Below are 21,494 nucleotides of genomic sequence, written 5' to 3'. Positions count from 1 at the left end.
AGGTTTATGATCATCTGGATTAAAGATAATGAGGTAATGAAGCATACACGTTAGAGGGCTCTTCTTCAGGAGACAGACTTCACATACTCATCACAGACTCATTCTCACAAAGACACTCCTTCCTCACTAACTTTGTTACGAGGAATATCTTTATCACACTCTATGTGAAGTTAATTCACCGTGATTGCTGTGAAATTGACAAATTCTTCAAACGACTGGTGAGAATTTATCCCCCTTCTCTATCCTGGTCCCGCTCTCTTCCAATATTGGTTATTCTACTCCTCTTGTTTTAATTTCCACCTTACCTTTTGGTCAATACACTCTCTCAGTCCTTCTCACCAATCTCTCTATCAATCTTTCCCTCGCTCACTGTTGGAATCTCTGACATTTTAGACATTTATTTTTGAAATAGAGACAGACAGATTTCCAACATGTTTTGAACACAGGCACTAATTGAATACATGTATTAAAAAGATGAACACATAAACCAGCAAAGTGCATGCGTAAGACCTCCTCCTACGTAAACCAACATTGGTAAGGAGAGCTTCACTGAATGCTGGTGTGGCTGGCTTATTGTTCTGTGTGTTTCTTTACTGTCGGCCTGACTGAACAAGATTTACATAATGGATACTGACAGGCTATTTACTATAAAACTCTACAGCATACACACACCTCAGAAAGCCCTTGCTCTGCTGCAGATAACTAGCTACTCCTATAACACAAACAGGCACACACACTCACACCACACATACCAGTAATCATGAAAAAGAGTACAGAGGACAACCTGAATAACATCAGTTAATTACTTATAGAGTAACTAACACAGAGCTAGGGAAAGGGGAGAGAGATAAAGTGGGAATGAAAGAGGATGAAAAGAGGGTAGGAAATAGTGGGTGGTAGGACAGAGTGAATGTGTGAAAAGGAGGCAAGCTTTAGTGATGAAGAAAAAAAGAGGGAGAGAGTGAAAGAGAGGAGAGGACGACACAAACACATGGAGGCAGAGAACAATAGAGGAATCCAGTTTACACTCGTAGAAAAAAAGGTTTCCAAAAGGGTTATTCGTTTGTCCCCATAGGAGAACCCTTTTTGGTTCTAGGTAGAACCCTTTTGGGTTCCATGTAGAACCCTCTGTGAAAAGGGTTCTTCCTGGAACCAAAAAGGGTTCTCCTATGGGGACAGCCAAAGAACCCTTTCAGGCTTCTACTGTAGATAGCTCCTTTTTTCTAAGAGTTTTTGGAAGATGGGACAGCCTGGTTACATGGAGAAACCAGCTTGGCCTTTCAATACTAACATGGCCTCAATACTTTTATCCTACACAACTACAATACTGACACAACTACAGTCTGATTACTAATGCACAACATAGCCTATGGACAGAGCTTCAAAACTACACATCACTGAAAAATAAACCCAATTAACTGAAAGACAAACATTCCCATTACTGAGTCCCTTGGCAACAGGACCAAATAAAACCTCTGTGGAAATAGGTCTGGACACAAGTTTGTGGGTAAATCAGACAGTCAGAGAGAGTGTCAGAGATGAGTACATAATCAGTAAGGGTCTAGATCCCCAAGGCGGCACAAGGTGACTGTGTATCTGACATGCTATAAGCACCTCTGTGTCACACACTCCATCTCTCCTCCCTAGTAGAAAACAAGCTGTCTGAAGGAGGTTTTTCTCTCACAAACTGTTGAAGGGGATTAGATGTGTTAGTGATGGTCAAATCATTTACTATGTGTTGCCAAGTGGTTTTTGAGATTAATCTGAATATATCACTGCGTCTAATCTCTGGGAATCAAGGTCACATGATCAAAACTAACATCAGCCCTAATCACTGACAGGATTTTAATCAAGGAGATCAATCCTCCTAGATGATTGCTAATGAGATGATGTATGCATGCAGAATTGGCAACCCTAGCCCCAAGCCATAACTAATATAGCATTAAAATGTTTTAGATAGTCAACAGTTTGGAAATGGTCACAGTGTGTCCCCCCTAAAACAACTGAAAGTTGGTATAGTAGATTGGATAGTGCATCATCAGTTTTACTCTGGTCATGTTAGTCATTGCATAACTTAGAGAGCTATTTATAACTTGTCAAAAATGTCCAGATCAAGAAGCCATAGCTAGGTTTTTTAGCCCATAGATTTTGTAGTAACGTTTGAGTCACTCAAATATTACATAAATACACATTAGACATGGAAAAAAGTATAGAAATGCAAGAAAATTTGCTTAAAACTGCAAAATGTTCTCTGCACCACATGACAAAATGTGTCGAATTGCAGGAAATAAGGCTTAAACCTGCTATTAGTTTTCTTTCTGCCAACAAGAGGGGTGTGAACAGTTTATCTCATGAACAGTGCTTGTGCCCATAGAAATAGATGTGGGCCGCAGGATCTTTTCCAACGCTGGAAGGGGGGACTGAGTGAAAAAGTTTGGGAACCCTGCTCCATAACTTCATCATCCATCCAAAAGGCACCACAGAGTATTGTTCACATTCCCCTTATGCCCCCACAACCCTGTAGTCTCCATGACAACGGCCCTCTCAAGCATACGGAAAGGAAGAGTTATGAGATGTGAGCAGAGTGCTAATGTACATGCTCACACACAAACACACCCACACACACTCTTTCTCTACCGAGTACACATGCATGCGTATCTGTGCACACACAAGCAAGAGCTTACACACGTACACACGCTGTAATGAAAAACCATTGAGTCATGGGCAATGATTCTGGACCCTGTCTTTCTCAAGGGCATCTCTCAACCATGACTGTGGTACAGCCACGTGCACCACAGCAAGAAATGACACATATTTCACAGCGGTCTCCCCTGATCACTGTTCCTCAGTCTCTGTTTAAACTTGTGTTAGCAATGCTATCCATCTCTCTCTTATTTTCTCTGTTAGTCAGTCTCACTCTTGCCGTCCCCTGATTTCTCATTTTGTCCACACTTGTTAGTGTACAACCTTTAGGGCAGCACGAGTGGAACTCATTCCTCTATGTTTGTCTATGAGCAGTAATGGAATTAATTTATGTGGGACTATTGTACTTTATTTGCCTCCTTATTGACTTATCTGTCTGTCTATCTATCAGACATATTAGAGAAGGTAAACGTTTGTGAAGCCCACAAGTATAATGCAATATAATGTTGCAAAGAAAGCAGTCTAAGACTTGTTCTAAGCAAGAAGATCTCCCTTATATTGTCATATTATCATCTCATTGTGATGAGTTATGATCTGAATCGATAATCATTGACCATCAGATTTAAACAATGAAGTCACAGAGAATGATCCAATAGATTATAATATCATATCATTGTACATACCAGCTTTAAGTATGTGTCTTACTATAGAGACTAAGACATGTCACAGCCAAGCTGATGGTTATTCCCTCAGTCATTAGTGTGTAGTTCAGGTGCTCTATTCTGTTTGGTTGTCCCTCTATGTGTCTTGTCTTTCTAGTTTGTCGTTCTCTGTCTCTCTGTCCTCGTCTCTCTGGTCTGTCTGCTTGTCTGTCTCTCTGGTCTGTCTGTCTGTCTGTCTGTCTGTCTGTCTGTCTGTCTGTCTGTCTGTCTGTCTGTCTGTCTGTCTGTCTGTCTGTCTGTCTGTCTGTCTGTCTGTCTGTCTGTCTGTCTGTCTGTCTGTCTGTCTGTCTGTCTGTCTGTCTGTCTGTCTGTCTGTCTCTGTTGTGTCTGTCTCTCTGTCTGTCTGGTTGATGTTGTTGACGTACCTCTGGACGGTCGTCTCCTCTGCTTGGTCTGCATGGTCAAAGTGCCCACCACTGCGCCCATGTTGTTGCCGTGAAAATCTGCTTGTTCAAACAAACGACTGAGCAGTCCTCTTCTCTCTATTTATCTTCCCTTTTCTGTCCTTCTCCCTCCCTATCTCTCTGAATAAGCCCCTGCCCCCCTCTTGTCTCGTCTCTCAGTCTGGTCAACGTTGGCTCTCTCTATGGTGGTGCCCCTGTTCCTTTACCGTCGTTTCTGTGTGAATGAAATATAGCTCAAATTCTCCTTCCCCAAACGTACACAAGCTGCTCCTGCTTCTCCATGCCCCTCCCACCCTTCTCTCCACTCCTCGGTCACCACTCTCTCTCTTTCCCTCTTTTTCACTCTCCATTCTTCCTTCCTTCCTTCCCTCTCCCTTCCTCCATCCTTCCCTCCCACCCTCTCCCTCTCTCTCCACACCCTGTTGTTATGCAGTGTCAATAACTGTTGCTGTGCTCACACCCCCATACAATGAATGGCATGGATGTAGAGTACGTAATGCTGAGAGTGTTCCATACTGTCCACATTTCACTATGGTGCAGCATCTTCTCTCCATATGACCTTCCCTCCATGTCTACCCTATGACAGAGTGGAATATCTAAAGCTAAGTGGGCCTCTCCTCCTGTTACCTTAGAGCTCTCTGTATTTCTAATCCACTAGCACACACACACACACACACACACATACACACACACACACACACACACACACACACACACACACACACACACACACACACACACACACACACACACACACACACACACACACACACACACACACACACACACACACACACACACACACACACACACACACACACTGCATGATTGCTTCGACATATGGCAGTGTCCTGCCTTGGTGTTGCATGTTATGTGTATTTTGCCTGAGAACAGCATGTCAGAGCCAGGTAGGAGGGATGAGGAGGGGAGATGTGGATTCTTCATTTCATGAGAAAAAGATAATGAAGGAACTTATAATGACGACTGATTTTATGTAAAAAACATATACACAATCCCATGCATCCACCCACACACAGAGTTGTGTATGCATGTACGCACGTAAACACACACTCGCGTATGCATGCGTGCACATGCTGTGTGTGTGTCTCAGAGGGCAGCCCAGTCCTCCAGCTGGAGTGTCCTTCTCTATCTCTAATGGTCTGTATAAATAGCTGCTTGTTTTTGGCCACCTGCTTGTCTGACGTTTGTTCTCATTAAGTCCCATTAAGCCGTCATTGTAAATAAGTATTTGTTCTGAAAAGACTTGCCTAGTTAAATATAGGTAAAATATATTTGTTATTAAAATACAATTAAGTGAGAGGGTTGACATGACCCGAGAGAGAGAGAGAGAGAGAGAGAGAGAGAGAGAGAGAGAGAGAGAGAGAGAGAGAGAGAGAGAGAGAGAGAGAGAGAGAGAGAGAAAAAGAAAAAGAAAAAGAAAAAGAAGGAGAGAAAAAGAAGGAGAGGGAGGGGATGTTCTTCAAGTCAACTCAAAACTTCACATCCTAATTAATTATAAGAAAACAAACTTTTCCGAGGACTGAGATTCCAATTCCTCCCAATGATGGTGAATTTCTGTCTGCAGAGCACATTGTGGCCTATTATAGACTAATATAGTCTTTCCTCTGCACATGGCGGGATTCTACTCAACCCGATCTCTGTTGCATTCGAGTGGTGAATATTGTTTGACATAACTGTCATGGTTCTACATGCTGTGGGAATATATAAGTAACTGCATTATTACGATGGGCACAATTAGTATTCAGAGAGGGGGAATAGGGAGAGAAGAGAAATAGAGAGGGGGTAATATCAAATACAATTTTAATTGTCACATGCACCAAATACAACAGGTTTAGACCTTACAGTGAAATGCTTACTTACAAGCCCTTAACCAACAATACAGTTCAAGAAATACAGTTAAGAAAATATTTACTAAATAAACTAAAGTAATAAATAAAAGAAAAAGTAACACAATAAAATAACAATAACGATGCTATATACAGGGTCAATGTGCGGGGGTTAGTCATTTGTACATGTAGGCATGGGGTAAAGAGAAAAATGCATAGATAATAAACAGCAGTTGCAGCAGTGTCAATGAAAAATAGTCCGGGTGAAAATGTAATTAATTGTTCAGCAGTCTTATGGCTTGTGGGTAGAAGCTGTTAAGGAGCCTTTTGGACCTAGACTTGGAGCTCCGGTATCACTTGCCATGTGGTAACAGAGAGAACAGTCCAAGACTTGGGTGACTGGAGTCTTTGACAATTTTTTGTGCCTTCCTCTGGTACTGCCTAGTATATAGGTCCTAGATGGCAAGAAGCTTGGCCCCAGTGATGCACTGGGCCATACGCATTACCATCTGTAGCGCCTTATGGTCGGATGCCGAGCAGTTGCCGAACCAAGTGGGGATGCAACCTGTCAGGATGCTCTCGATGGTGCGGCTGTAGAACTTTTCGAGGATCTGTGGACCCATGCCAAATCTATTCAGTCTTCTGAGGGGGAAAAGGTGTTGCCGTGCCCTCTTCACAACTGTCTTGGTGTGTTTGGACCATGATAGTTTGTTGGTAATGTGGACACCAAGGAGCTTGAAACTCTCGACCCGCTCCACTACAGCCCCATCAATGTAAATAGACTGACGAGTTTCAGAAGAAAGGCCTTTGTTTCTGGCCATTTTGAGCCTGTAATCGAACGCACAAATGCTGATGCCCCAGATACTCAACTCGTCTAAAGAAGGCCAGTTTTATTGCTTCATTAATCAGCACAAAATTTTGCAGCTGTGCTAACATAATTGCAAAATAGTTTTCTAATGATCAATTAGGCTTTTAAAGTGATACACTTTTTCAACAATAGTCATTTACAACATTTATAATGTCTAAACTGTATTTCTGATAAATTTTATCTTATTTTAATGGACCAAAAAATTGGCTTTTCTTTCAAAAACAAGGACAGTTCTAAGTGACCCCAAACTTCTGAATGATAGTGTATGAGCGGTCACTCTGGGGAAGATGTCGTCGATGCACTTATAGATGAAGCCGGTGACTGAGGTGGTATACTCCTAAATGCCATCGAATGAATCCCGGAACATATTCCAGTCTGTGCTAGCAAAACAGTCCTGTAGCGTATTAATCTGCTTCATCTGACCACTTCCGTATTGAGCGAGTCACTGGTACTTCCTGCTTTAGTTTTTGCTTGTAAGCAGGAATCAGGAGGATATAATTATGGTCAGATTTGCCAAATGGGGTGCGAGGGAGAGTTTTGTATGCGTCTCTGTGTGTGGCGTCTCTGGTTGCACATGTGACATGCTAGTAGAAATTAGGTAAAAAGGATTTAATTTTGCCTGCATTAAAGTCCCCGGCCACTAGGAGTGGCACTTCTGGATGAGCATTTTCTTGTTTGCTTATGGCCTTACACAGCTCGTTGAGTAGTAAGTAGTTAGAAAGACTGAATCCCCTCTGGGCTTGAATTATGTGTAGGAGAAAAATTTGGAAATTCAGAGCCTACCAAACCTAGGCAGCTGTGTCTGATTCTTAACACTCCATTAATAGACAGTCCTCTCACAACCACTATAACCCAGTCTATTTAGTCCTTAAACCTGTTACGGCTTGACGTTCCGCTAGCGTAGCGCGAAATTCAAATTAAATTAATCGAAATATTTTACATTCATAAAATCACAAGTGCAATACACCAAAATAAAGCTTAACTTCTTGTTAATCCAGCCACCGTGTCAGATTTCAAAAAGGCTTTACAGCGAAAGCAAACCATGTGATTATTTGAGGACAGCGCCCCATCATACAAACACATGAAAATCATATTTCAACCAAGCAGGTGCGACATGAAAGTCAGAAATAACGCTACAATTCATACCTTACCTTTGAAGATCTTCTTCTGTTGGCACTCCAATATGTCCCAGAAACATCACAAATGGTCATTTTGTGATTTATTTGGCTAGTTTGATTCAGAAATACACTGGTTCCAACTCGCCCAACATGACTACAAATGATCTAATAAGTTACCTGTAAACTTGGTCCAAACATTTCAAACAACTTTCCTAATCCAACTTTAGGTATCATAAAACATAAATAATCGATAAAATGTAAGACGGAATATACTGTGTTCAATAGCGGATAAAATCAAAGTGGAGCGAGCTCCAGGTCGCGCGCACCAAACAAAAGAGTCCACTTGGCTTGGAAAGTACAGCCGTACTTCTTCATTTCTCAAAGGAAAAACATGAACCAATTTCTAAAGACCTTTGACATCTAGTGGAAGCCATAGGAACTGCAACCAGGTGCCTGGATGGTTTGTCCTCTGGGTTTCGCCTGCCAAATAAGTTATGTTATGCTCACATACATTATTTTAACAGTTTTAGAAACTTTAGAGTGTTTTCTATCCCAATCTGCCAATTATATGCATATCCTAGCTTCTGGGCCTGAGTAGCAGGCAGGTTACTTTGGGCACACTTTTCATCCGGACGTGAAAATACTTCCCCCTATCCCAAAGAGGTTTTAAACAGGCAATCAAAATCAGGTTCCTCACTAAAGAAGTTAATATGAACCAGGCATACACAGAAACAAAGAAATGAACCATAACCAGTCTACTCAGGATCCAGGACTCAGAAGCATGCAACAGCACCCCTATCTTCATTTTGAGACAGACAGACAGACAGACAGACAGACAGACAGACAGACAGACAGACAGACAGACAGACAGACAGACAGACAGACAGACAGACAGACAGACAGACAGACAGACAGACAGACAGACAGACAGACAGAGAGAGAGAGAGAGAGAGAGAGAGAGAGAGAGAGAGAGAGAGAGAGGGGGGAGTTAAAATTCCCACCAGCAAGCTCCAGGGGATTTGAATCAAGGGCTTCAAACATTCTTAGGGGTTTTGTGTTTTTACCCAGAATGTCTAATCCCATTAACTCTGTACCAACAGCATAAATTCTCTCTCTCTCTCTCTCTCTCTCTCTCTCTCTCTCTCTCTCTCTCTCTTCAGACATCTGTATCCTCTCATCCTCTATGTACCCGCCTCCCCCTACTGAAGTTCCCCCCCTCACTATTAGACATGTACAGTATTCACTTGATCATGTACAACCCCAACAAAAGCCTATTTCTGGCTCTTTCTCTCTCTCTCTCTCTCTCTCTCTCTCTCTCTCTCTCTCTCTCTCTCTCTCTCTCTCTGTGTGTGTGTGTGTGTATATGTATATGTGTGTGTCAGTGCTGTAAAAAATCTCCCATTGTTTAAAATGCATTCCCTCTCAATTGGGCAAAAACAAAGTCCATAGATACATCAAATGGTTAAATTATGCAACTATGATGAGAAGAGATCCAACAGACAACTACCCTTGATATCAATAGCTAATACATTCAGTATTCCCTTTACATCAGTTTGTGTTATGTCCTTGGACTCTGTCAGATGCCCTTTGTACTAATCTCAGTACTGACAATAGATCAGTGTTGCTCCACTAGTTTGAAACACTGTCATGTACAGTATGTCAGCATAGCCAGTAGAAGTAAATGATCAGGCAGTGTTAGTATAGCCAACCATCTGAAAGACAACAGGTTACACACAAGCTAACGTTAGTCTCTTAGTTACTAAAGTAAGAATGTTTTAAGTCTGTGTGTGTGTCTGTGTGTGTGTTTTTGCACTTGTACGCATGGATGGTTGCGTAGGTTACTTTCTAAATGTAATCCATTAGTTACTAGTTATTTACCTGTCCAAAATTGTAGTCAGCAGCGTAACTTTTGGATTACCCAAACTCAGTAACATAATCGGATTACTTGCAGTTGCTTTTGGATTACTTTCCCCTAGAAGAAGACAAAAAGGATCCATCAAACGCATGTGCTGTGTCATCATAGTGGTCTCTGACTTGTGGTCAGACTCGCTCAGGTGGAACAAACTTAAACCTGCACCTTTTTTCAACGCTGAATTGAATGTCATTGAAAAAACAAAGCATCATAATGTTTTTTTTCTCGCAAACATCCTTTCTGAATTTAAAAGGAATCCAAAAAGTAATCATGTAGTTTTCTGTAATCTTACATGTGATGAATTACACCCCAACCCTGTGTGAGTGTGTGTGAGTGTGTATGCATGGAATGGATTGCATGGTACGTGAGTGCCCTGGTTGACTTGAAACAGAATCTTAGCAGACATGCAGTAGCGTTTAATTAAACATCAAGGCATGAATATTAATGGGTGTGTAACCATCGGCCTCTCCCACCATTCTCATACTGTATCTCCCATTCTTATCTCTTGTTTACAGCCTCTTCCCTCTTTTTCTCTGCTTTCTATCACCCCGGTCTCTCTCCCTCTCTTTCTTCATGAAAAACAGCTCACAGCCAATAGTAACAATTAAGAGATAATGGTTTTTGAAAAAGCCGATCAGTAACACTTAGATAACTGCTCATAGAGAAAAGACACAGAAACACCAGCACAACACCTGAACATCTCTCTCACTCTCTCTCGCACACAAACACACACACGCACGCACACACACACACGCACGCATGCACACACACACACACACACGCACACACGCACACACGCACACACACACACACGCACACACACACACACACATTGCCCTAAAAACATGCTCAGTTTGGTCACTAACTCCCCTAACACTCACAGGAACGCCACACTGTATTAAACATACTCACAGGACCCTCAAACTGTACTAAACACACTCACAGGACCCTCACACTGTATTAAACACACTAACAGCACTCTCATACTGTACGAAACACACTCACAGTACCCTCATACTGTATTGGACACACTCACAGCGCCCTCATACTGTATTAAACAAACTTACAGCACCCTCATACTGTATTAAACACACTCGCAGCACCCTCATACTGTATTAAACACACTCACAGAACCCTAATACATGATTAAACACACTCACAGCACCCTCATACTGTACTAAACAAACTCAAAGAACCCTCGTACAGTATTAAACACATTCACAGGTCCCCCACACCGTATTAAACACATTCACAGGACCTCCACACTGCATTAAACACATTCACAGGACCTCCACACTGCATTAAACACATTCACAGGACCTCCACACTGCATTAAACACATTCACAGGACCTCCACACTGTATTGAACACACTCACAGGACCCCCACACCGCATTAAACACATTCACAGGACCTTCACACTGTATTGAACATACTCACAGCACCCTCATACTGTATTGACACACTCACAGCACCCTCAAACTTGATTAAACACACTCACAGGACCCTCATACTGTATTAAACACACTCACACAAAGTACCTCCTCTATAACAAATGCAAACAGTCCGCTCACATCAAAGTTTACATTTGTGTAAAGACTAATGTCCTGAAACCTCATAAACAAAATCAATGATCAATAAGTGAACAGGCTCAATTCACACCCTGAAATCGGTCTCTTGGAGAGTGCTGCGCTATTGACTTGGTCATTTCACAAACACTCACATACACACACACACGCACGTACACACTTTCTCTCTCACACACACACACACACACACACACACACACACACACACACACACACACACACACACACACACACACACACACACACACACACACACACACACACACACACACCACACACACACACTTCCATGTATATGATGATACATTCTCATACCTCGTCTTCTGTAGTCAACCTGTTTGGTGTGCATGGGGAAAGTCCCCAGCACAACCCCCATCTCAATGTCTCTTCCTCTTCTCAAGATTTTTGAGTTCTCTACCTCTCTCCGTCCCTGTCTTTCTGAGTTCCTCTCTGTAATTCTGTTCTCTATACCTCTCAGTCTCTGTTGCTCTAATACACAAGTGCATGCTCCTCTCTGTTGTAAAGCATTGTCTTTGTTTCAAAAGTCTGTGATCCTCACTCTTCCTCTCTCCCTCTCTCTGACTGTTTTTTCTGCTCCCTGAATCCTCCTCTCTAGTTCCCCCTCCTTTACTATCTTGTGGATTTTCACATATGCACTTTTTCCTGGGATGCACATTTGATTAACACAGTTTGTACTTCTCTCCTTCTCGTCTCAATTCTTCAGTGCCCACTATCTCATACAATCCCTAAATACGTGAAGGAGACGAGATTATTGTTAAACCCTTTTTTGTGGTAGATCAATGGTTTCTCTTTCCCTCCTAAGAACCCTTCCTCCCTCATCTTTCGTTCATGAAAGTCAACAGCACTAATAAACACAACATACAGTACTTGGAAAGTTGGCCAACAGGCTCATTCAAATGCAACAAACTACACCGGTACTTTATAATGAAAAGTTGAGAGTAGATTAATTAACACATCCCAGAATGCTCCTGACCATGTCCTGCCCTTTGTCTCCACACACGCTCAGTTTCAGTACAACAGTATTCACAGAGTTAGTTCCCCTACCCTTTGCCAATGACAACTGTCCACACTAGCTATTGTATGTATCTGTCAGGGATGCGAGTCGAACACGCCCAGTGCTCTTCAGACACTGAGGAGAGATCAGGGCCCTTATCCATAAAGCGTCTCAGGGTAGGAGTGCTGATCTTGGATCAGTTTTGAATTTTAGATCATAATGAATAATGTTATCTGGACAGATCCTAGGTCAGTACTCACACTCTGAGACTCTTTGTGGATACGGGCCCAGAGCTGAGAAGATTAAGAAGATTAAATATAGATTAAATGAGATAGTTAATTAGAAACCTCTGGGAGGATGGTGAAAGGATGTTTTAATCTGTGTATCACTGACTAAATCTCCCCCTACAGGGAGAACAGAGGGATCACACAGGACAATACAGTGGAGATCGGAGTGCACTGGAAGGGACAATTAAAAACTACAACATTTGTTCACTTTCTCGCTGTGGGTCGTCGTCCTTGGATGGTGTAATGATGTGAGAGAGAAAATGTTATGAGTTGGTAGAAACAGTTTAAATTAGGGAAAAAGATGGCTCCACGGAGAAAGGGGAATAGAGAAACTGATGATCTGACGAGAAAATATCCTCCGAAAGAGAGGAGGGAGTGCTGGAGATCAGGGGGAAATTATGAGACTTTCCCCTGTCTATGTGGATGGTACTGTCAGCTGCCATAACAAGCCTCAGTGATGCTGGGCCTCAATTGAACCCCCTTTAATCTGTCCACACAAGAACCCTCATCGTTTCATCTTCCTGTAACTCTCCCCCACACTCCCTCATTTTAACCTTAACATCCATCCCTCTCCTGCTCTGCTCTCTTTTTCCCTCTCGTCACACCGGGTCCTGACAGAGAGGAGAGGACACCAACCAGCAAAGAGGAGTTAGGAGGAGAGGAGGATAGAGGAGAGGACACCAACCAGCAAAGAGGAGTTAGGAGGAGAGAAGGGCAGAGGAGAGGACACCAACCAGCAAAGAGGAGTTAGGAGGAGAGGAGGGTAGAGGAGAGGACACCAACCAGCAAAGAGGAGTTAGGAGGAGAGGAGGGTAGAGGAGAGGACACCAACCAGCAAAGAGGAGTTAGGAGGGTAGAGGAGAGGACACCAACCAGCAAAGAGGAGTTAGGCGGAGAGGAGTGTAGAGGAGAGGACACCAACCAGCAAAGAGGAGTTAGAAGGAGAGGAGGGTAGAGGAGAGGACACCAACCAGCAAAGAGGAGTTAGGCGGAGAGGAGTGTAGAGGAGAGGACACCAACCAGCAAAGAGGAGTTAGAAGGAGAGGAGGGTAGAGAAGAGGAGCCTGTATATCTCTCTCTACGTTCCCCCTCATTTCTTAATATTGATTTACACATGTGTACTTGACACTTGATCATTTACAACCCCAACAAAATACGATTTCTCTCTCAACTTTACAATAATTTGCTTTATATGCACACACAACACACCACCAGCATATACAGATAAATACATTAAATCATACATAACTATGAAATCAAATCAAACTTTATTTGCCACATGTGCCGAATACAACAAGTGTAGACTTTACCCTGAAATGCTTACTTTCAAGCCCTTAACCAACAGTGCAGTTCAAGAAGAAGAAAATATTTACCAAGTAGGCTAAAAATAATAATAATAGTAATAATAAAAAGTAACACAATAAGAATAACAATAACGAGGCTATATACAGGGGGCACCGGTATCGAGTCAGTGTGCAGGGGTACAGGCTAGTTGAGGTAATCTGTACATGTAGGTGGGGACGAAGCATATGCATAGGTAACAAACAAACACAGAGTAGCAGCAGTGTACAAGAGGGGGGGTCCTGGATGGCAGGAAGCTTGGCCCCAGTGATGTACTGACCGTTCGCACTACCCTCTGTAGTGCCTTACAGTCAGATGCTTAGCAGTTGCCATACCAGGCAGTGATGCAACTGATCAGGATGCTCTTGATGGTGCAGCTGTAGAACCTTTTGAGTATCTATGGACCCATGACAAATCTTTTCAGTCTCCTGAGGGGAAATAGGAACAGGAACTTGAAACTCTCGACCCGCTCCCCGTAGAGCCCCGTCGATGTTAATGGAGGCCTGTTCGGCCCGCCTTTTCCTGTAGTCCACGATCAGCTCCTTTGTCTTGCTCACATTGAGGGAGAGGTTGTTGTCCTGGCACCACACTGCCAGTTTTCTGACCTCCTACCTATAGGCCGTCTCATTGTTGTCGGTGATCAGGCCTACCACTGTTGTATCATCAGCAAATGTAATGATGGTGTTGAAGTCGTGTTTGGCCATGCAGACATAGGTGAACAGAGAATACATGAGGCGATTAAGTACACACCCCTGAGGGGCCCCCGTGTTAAGGATCAGAGTGGCAGACGTGTTGTTGACTACTCTTACCACCTGGAGGCGGCCCGTCAGGAAGTCCAGGATCCAGTTGCAGAGGGAGGTGTTTAGTCCCAGAGTCCTTAGCTTAGTGATGAGCTTTGTGGGCACTATGCTGTTGAACGCTGTGCTGTAGTCAATGAACAGCATTCTCACATAGGTGTTCCTTTTTTCCAGCTGAGAAAGGGCAGTGTGGAGTGTGATTGAGACTGCGTCAGCTGTGGATCTGTTGGGGTGGTATGCGGTGGTATTGGAGTGGGTCTAAAGTGTCTGGGAGGAGGCTGTTGATGTGAGCCATGACCAGCCTTTCAAAGCATTTCATGGCTATTGACGTGAGTGCCATGGGGCAGTAATCATTTAGGCAGGTTACCTTAGCTTCCTTGGGCACAGGGACTATGGTGGTCTGCTTGAAACATGTTGGTATTTCAGACTCGGTCAGGCAGAGGTTGAAAATGTCAGTGAAGACACTTGACAGTTGGTCCGCACATGCTCTGAGTAAATGTTCTGGTAGTCCGTCTGGCCCAGCGGCTTTGTAAATGTTGACCTGTTTAAAGGTTTTGTTCACATTGGCTACCGAGAGCATTATCACACAGTCGTCCAGAACAGCTGGTGCTCTCGTGCATGCTTCAGTGTTGCTTGCCTCGAAGCGAGCATAAAAGTAATTTAGCTCGAGTCTGGGTTTCCCTTTGTTGTCCGTTTTCAAGCCCTGCCACATCAGACGAGCGTCAGAGCCAGTGTAGTAGGATTCAATCTTAATCCTGTATTGACGCTTTGCTTGTTTGATGGTTCATCTGAGGGCATAGCTGGATTTCTTATAAGTGTCCGGATTAGTCTCCCACTCCTTGAAAGCGGCAGCTCTAGCCTTTAGCTCAATACAGATGTTGCCTGTAACCCATGGCTTCTGGTTGGGACATGTACAGTGGGGCAAAAAAGTATTTAGTCAGCCACCAATTGTGCAAGTTCTCCCACTTAAAAAGATGGCCATTCAATATTATCGCTTGCACAGTGCTCCTTGGGATGTTTAAATCTTGGGAAATCTTTTTGTATCCAAATCCGACTTCAAACTTCTTCACAACAGTATCTCGGACCTGCCTGGTGTGTTCCTTGTTCTTCATGATGCTCTCTGCGCTTTTAACGGACCTCTGAGACTATCACAGTGCAGGTGCATTTATACGGAGACTTGATTACACACAGGTTGATTGTATTTATCATCATTAGTCATTTACGTCAACATTGGATCATTCAGAGATCCCACTCCTTGAAAGCGGCAGCTCTAGCCTTTAGCTCAATACAGATGTTGCCTGTATGTAACCCATGGCTTCTGGTTGGGACATGTACAGTGGGGCAAAAAAGTATTTAGTCAGCCACCAATTGTGCAAGTTCTCCCACTTAAAAAGATGGCCATTCAATATTATCGCTTGCACAGTGCTCCTTGGGATGTTTAAATCTTGGGAAATCTTTTTGTATCCAAATCCGACTTCAAACTTCTTCACAACAGTATCTCGGACCTGCCTGGTGTGTTCCTTGTTCTTCATGATGCTCTCTGCGCTTTTAACGGACCTCTGAGACTATCACAGTGCAGGTGCATTTATACGGAGACTTGATTACACACAGGTTGATTGTATTTATCATCATTAGTCATTTACGTCAACATTGGATCATTCAGAGATCCTCACTGAACTTCTGGAGAGAGTTTGCTGCACTGAAAGTAAAGGGGCTGAATAATTTTGCACGCCCAATTTTTCAGTTTTTGATTTGTTAAAAACTGAAATAAATGTCGTTCCACTTCATGATTTTGTCCCACTTGTTGTTGATTCTTCACAAAAAAATACAGTTTTATATCTTTGTGTTTGAAGCCTGAAATGTGGCAAAAGGTCGCAAAGTTCAAGGGGGCCGAATACTTTCGCAAGGCACTGTACATGTTTACACATACAGTTTATGTACAATGATTAAGAAACTACACCAAGACAAACAAAACAATCACAGATAACACAAAAACATACAGCAGCAGATTATTACATTTACACACAGGTTATTCCCCTAACAGGTTATTCCCCTAACAGGTTATTCCCCTAACAGGTTATTCCCCTAACAGGTTATTCCCCTAACAGGTTATTCCCCTAACAGGTTATTCCCCTAACAGGTTATTCTCCTAACAGCACAAGAACTTGCATTACCCGAAACAGTTACAGGCAATACAAAAATAAAAATCCTCCAATAAATATTTAAATTGGGCGACAGGGGGACAAGAGTCTCAAGTTTAAGTTAGTCTGCAGGCTATTCCATAGGCAAGGAGCGTAACAGGAAAAGGCAGCCATACCCAACTCTGTGGAAATCGCATGGGCCTCAAGTGTCATCCATGCTTGAGACCTGGTTTTAGGAATTCTAATTCTAATATTGATGAGTGATGAAAAATAAGAAGGTAGTTCATTCAGAAGTGCTTTATAGACAAACACGAGAGCATGTTGTTCTCGTCTCATGGACAGCGAAGTCCAACCCACATTTTGATATTAAACACAGTGGTGAGTTCTGTAGCTAACACCCATAATAAACCTAAGTGCGCAATGATAAGTAGCATCCAGCGATTTAAGTGTTGATGCCGTAGCATGCATGTAGATAATATTCCCATAATCTATAACAGACATAAAAGTAGCTTGTACAATTTGTCTTCTATTTGTAGAGGACAAACATGTCCTGTTTCTATGGAGGAAGCCTAGCTTGATTTTTAGCCATTTATAAAGTTCATCAACATTCATTTTAAAACACAGTTTATCATCCAACCATATCCCTAAGTATTTATATGCAGAGACCTGATTAATTCGAGAACCATCTAAGCTTGTCAGTGTCAGTTTAATAAAAATAATAATGCATAGATTGAAATGATCATGTAAACATGTACAGTGCAAGTGTATTTTCAACCAACTTTTTGAACCTATTATAAATCATAAAATGTGTTTTCTTTGCATTTAAAACAAGTTTCAGTTGTATAAAAGACCCTTGTAATATCTTAAAATCTGTCTCCAATAGTGATAATGCTTGGTTGAAGCGATAGAGTACATGACAGTGTCATCAGGGTATAAATTAATTTGACACTTTCTTATCTCATCACTGATATTGTTTATGTAGAGAGTGAACAGTAATGGACCAAGTATAGAACCTTGTGGTATCCCTTTAACCAACTCCAATGTCTCCGACTGGATGCCGTCGACTGTAACAGCATGACTTCTATCCTTTAGATAGTCATGAAACCAACGACAGGCATCCAGTCCCAGTCCTATTGACGACAGCTTACCCAAAAGTATCGCATTGTCTACAGTGTCAAAAGCTTTAGACAAATCTACAGGATTCATCATTGGATGAATTCCGGAACATATTCCAATCTGTACTAGCAAAACAGTCCTGTAGCTTAGCATGACCACTTCCGTATTGAGCGAGTCACTGGTACTTCCTGCTTTAGTTTTTGCTTTGAAGCAGGAATCAGGAGGATATAATTATGGTCAGATTTGCCAAATGGAGGGCGGTGGAGAGCTTTGTATGCATCTCTGTGTGTGGAGTAAAGATGGTCTAGGATTTTTCTCCCTCTGGTTGCACGTGACATGCTGGTAAAAATGTTTGCCTGCATTAAAGTCCCCGGCCACTATGAGCGCCACAAACATGAGATCACCATGCCATACATATCTTGCTCCAGCTCCTAACAGAGAGCATATTTCACTTCTCATCAATCAAGCACTCCTCCCACCTCTCCCGCAGACATCTATATCCTCTCATCCTCTCTGTACCCTGCCTCCCCTCCTGAAGTTCCCCCCTCATTATTAGACATGTACAGTATACAACCCCAACAAAAGCCTATTTCTCTCTCTCTCTCTCTCTCTCTCTCTCTCTCTCTCTCTCTCTCTCTCTCTCTCTCTCTCTCTCTCTCTCTCTCTCTCTCTCTCTCTCTCTCTCGCTCTCTCTCTCTCTCTCTCTCTCTGACACACAGTCTGAACATTTTCTTGTCCACATCTTTTCAATTCAAAATCTCTCTCTCTCTCTCTCACACACACACACACACACACACACACACACACACACACACACACACACACACACACACACACACACACACACACACACACACACACACACACACACACACACAAATTATTTAAATTCAAATGATTCCCCATTCCTATAATATACTATTTGTTTAGAATATTATTTCTCATTCATGGTATTCTACTTTCTGACATGACCACTGATAGGACAGGAGCACATTGCCATCTGGTGGCAAAATTAGATAAAATGAGTCTCACCAGACAAAAAGCAAAGGAGAAGAATGTATTGCTCTATTTTCTTCACATTTTGAAAACTCTGGTTTCTGTATTTGAGAGTTGAATCTCTAATAGATCAGTGTTTCACTACCAAATCTGTTGATATTTTAAGAGGTGCATTACAATGAAGCATACATACTCATCACATAAAGCATATAAACACAGAGCACACACACCGGTACACAGAAAACACACAAACACACACAGTGTAGCAGTGCCTGTAATAAGTTGTTGTGGTGCCAATTCATGACCAACAGGTGGCAGCATTGTAGACAATTGTAATTAAGGTTGAGACCTCTTCTATGATACGCTACTCCAAATATGGCCATATCCGATATACAGTGCCTTGCGAAAGTATTCGGCCCCCTTGAACTTTGCGACCTTTTGACACATTTCAGGCTTCAAACATAAAGATATAAAACTGTATTTTTTTGTGAAGAATCAACAACAAGTGGGACACAATCATGAAGTGGAACGACATTTATTGGATATTTCAAACTTTTTTAACAAATCAAAAACTGAAAAATTGGGCGTGCAAAATTATTCAGCCCCCTTAAGTTAATACTTTGTAGCGCCACCTTTTGCTGCGATTACAGCTGTAAGTCGCTTGTCTCTATCAGTTTTGCACATCGAGAGACTGAATTTTTTTCCCATTCCTCCTTGCAAAACAGCTCGAGCTCAGTGAGGTTGGATGGAGAGCATTTGTGAACAGCAGTTTTCAGTTCTTTCCACAGATTCTCGATTGGATTCAGGTCTGGACTTTGACTTGGCCATTCTAACACCTGGATATGTTTATTTTTGAACCATTCCATTGTAGATTTTGCTTTATGTTTTGGATCATTGTCTTGTTGGAAGACAAATCTCCGTCCCAGTCTCAGGTCTTTTGCAGACTCCATCAGGTTTTCTTCCAGAATGGTCCTGTATTTGGCTCCATCCATCTTCCCATCAATTTTAACCATCTTCCCTGTCCCTGCTGAAGAAAAGCAGGCCCAAACCATGATGCTGCCATCACCATGTTTGACAGTGGGGATGGTGTATTCAGGGTGATGAGCTGTGTTGCTTTTACGCCAAACATAACATTTTGCATTGTTGCCAAAAAGTTCAATTTTGGTTTCATCTGACCAGAGCACCTTCTTCCACATGTTTGGTGTGTCTCCCAGGTGGCTTGTGGCAAACTTTAAACAACACTTTTTATGGATATCTTTAAGAAATGGCTTTCTCCTTGCCACTCTTCCATAAAGGCCAGATTTGTGCAATATACGACTGATTGTTGTCCTATGGACAGAGTCTCCCACCTCAGCTGTAGATCTCTGCAGTTCATCCAGAGTGATCATGGGCCTCTTGGCTGCATCTTTGATCAGTCTTCTCCTTGTATGAGCTGAAAGTTTAGAGGGACGGCCAGGTCTTGGTAGATTTGCAGTGGTCTGATACTCCTTCCATTTCAATATTATCGCTTGCACAGTGCTCCTTGGGATGTTTAAAGCTTGGGAAATCCTTTTGTATCCAAATCCGGCTTTAAACTTGTTCACAACAGTATCTCGGACCTGCCTGGTGTGTTCCTTGTTCTTCATGATGCTCTCTGCGCTTTTAACGCATTTATACGGAGACTTGATTACACACAGGTGGATTGTATTTATCATCATTAGTCATTTAGGTCAACATTGGATCATTCAGAGATCCTCACTGAACTTCTGGAGAGAGTTTGCTGCACTGAAAGTAAAGGGGCTGAATAATTTTGCACGCCCAAATTTTCAGTTTTTGATTTGTTAAAAAAGTTTGAAATATCCAATAAATGTCGTTCCACTTCATGATTGTGTCCCACTTGTTGTTGATTCTTCACAAAAAAATACAGTTTTATATCTTTATGTTTGAAGCCTGAAATGTGGCAAAAGGTCGCAAGGTTCAAGGGGGCCGAATACTTTCGCAAGGCACTGTAATCACTTTGTGGCGTTAATGACTAAATAATTCCAGCCCGTGCAATTTTTGTGCTTATTTAATATATTATAGTCGGATTCTCATTAAATAATCTTTGTTGTGGCGAAAAAACATGGCTTAGATAATTCACTTAGACTTCATTTCCAACATTTTGATACAGCCTAACTGATAAAACTGCACAGTTTTGATTTGTAAAGTTCAAATAGAGTGTAGTCTTGCAATCGCAATATGTAATCAAATGTGAAATATAACAATATTCTATTTAATCATATATCGACCCAATATAATAGCTTTAATCATTCTCCTGTCATCATCACATCAAGCCAATGATCTCTCATTTCCTTATGATTGAATGGAATACCGGAAGTACAACAACTTAACCGACGTAATAGAACACAAAGAGTGCATTTCTTCCCTCTATTTGTCTCATTCTATACTACACTATATAATTGTGTAGTGTACCTTGCCATACCATACTATAAAGTACTATACTATATACCATACCGAATCGAGCGTAGTGCCATACCCTCCTGTACAATCCCCATAATTAAATAACACCTATGTTTGAGCCTACAACTAGGAACAGGGGTGAGAAATGGGCAGTGAAGATCTAGTCAATGACAGGATCAGTATCTGACAGTGGGGAACCATCAGAGCCCTCTACGCCCTCAGAGAGGGCCTTAGGATAGATACAAATCTGTATGTGTTTT

General features: G+C 42.2%; 1 protein-coding gene across 4 annotated transcripts in view; it reads right to left on the bottom strand.

The window, feature by feature from the left end:
- LOC109874401 (Kv channel-interacting protein 1-like) overlaps window positions 1–21,494 on the bottom strand; it is a 51,053-nt gene that overhangs the window by 13,618 nt on the left and 15,941 nt on the right. Inside the window, exon 1 of one of the 4 annotated variants that reach the window (XM_031809468.1) lies at window positions 3,731–4,144. The exons of 2 other annotated variants lie outside the window; for them this stretch is intronic. In XM_031809468.1, coding sequence (XP_031665328.1) covers window positions 3,731–3,791 — 61 coding nt within the window. In that variant the 5' untranslated portion in view covers window positions 3,792–4,144. Of the gene's footprint in view, window positions 1–3,730; window positions 4,145–21,494 lie in introns of those variants that run through there. One more of the 4 variants, XM_031809470.1, reaches the window with a different exon arrangement.

The sequence above is a fragment of the Oncorhynchus kisutch genome, linkage group LG29 (assembly GCF_002021735.2).
Source record: "Oncorhynchus kisutch isolate 150728-3 linkage group LG29, Okis_V2, whole genome shotgun sequence".
In the NCBI taxonomy this organism is placed as follows: Eukaryota; Metazoa; Chordata; class Actinopteri; order Salmoniformes; family Salmonidae; genus Oncorhynchus; species Oncorhynchus kisutch.
The sequence above is the reverse complement of the archived record's forward strand: the minus strand, read 5'-3'. Positions and strand labels throughout refer to the sequence as shown.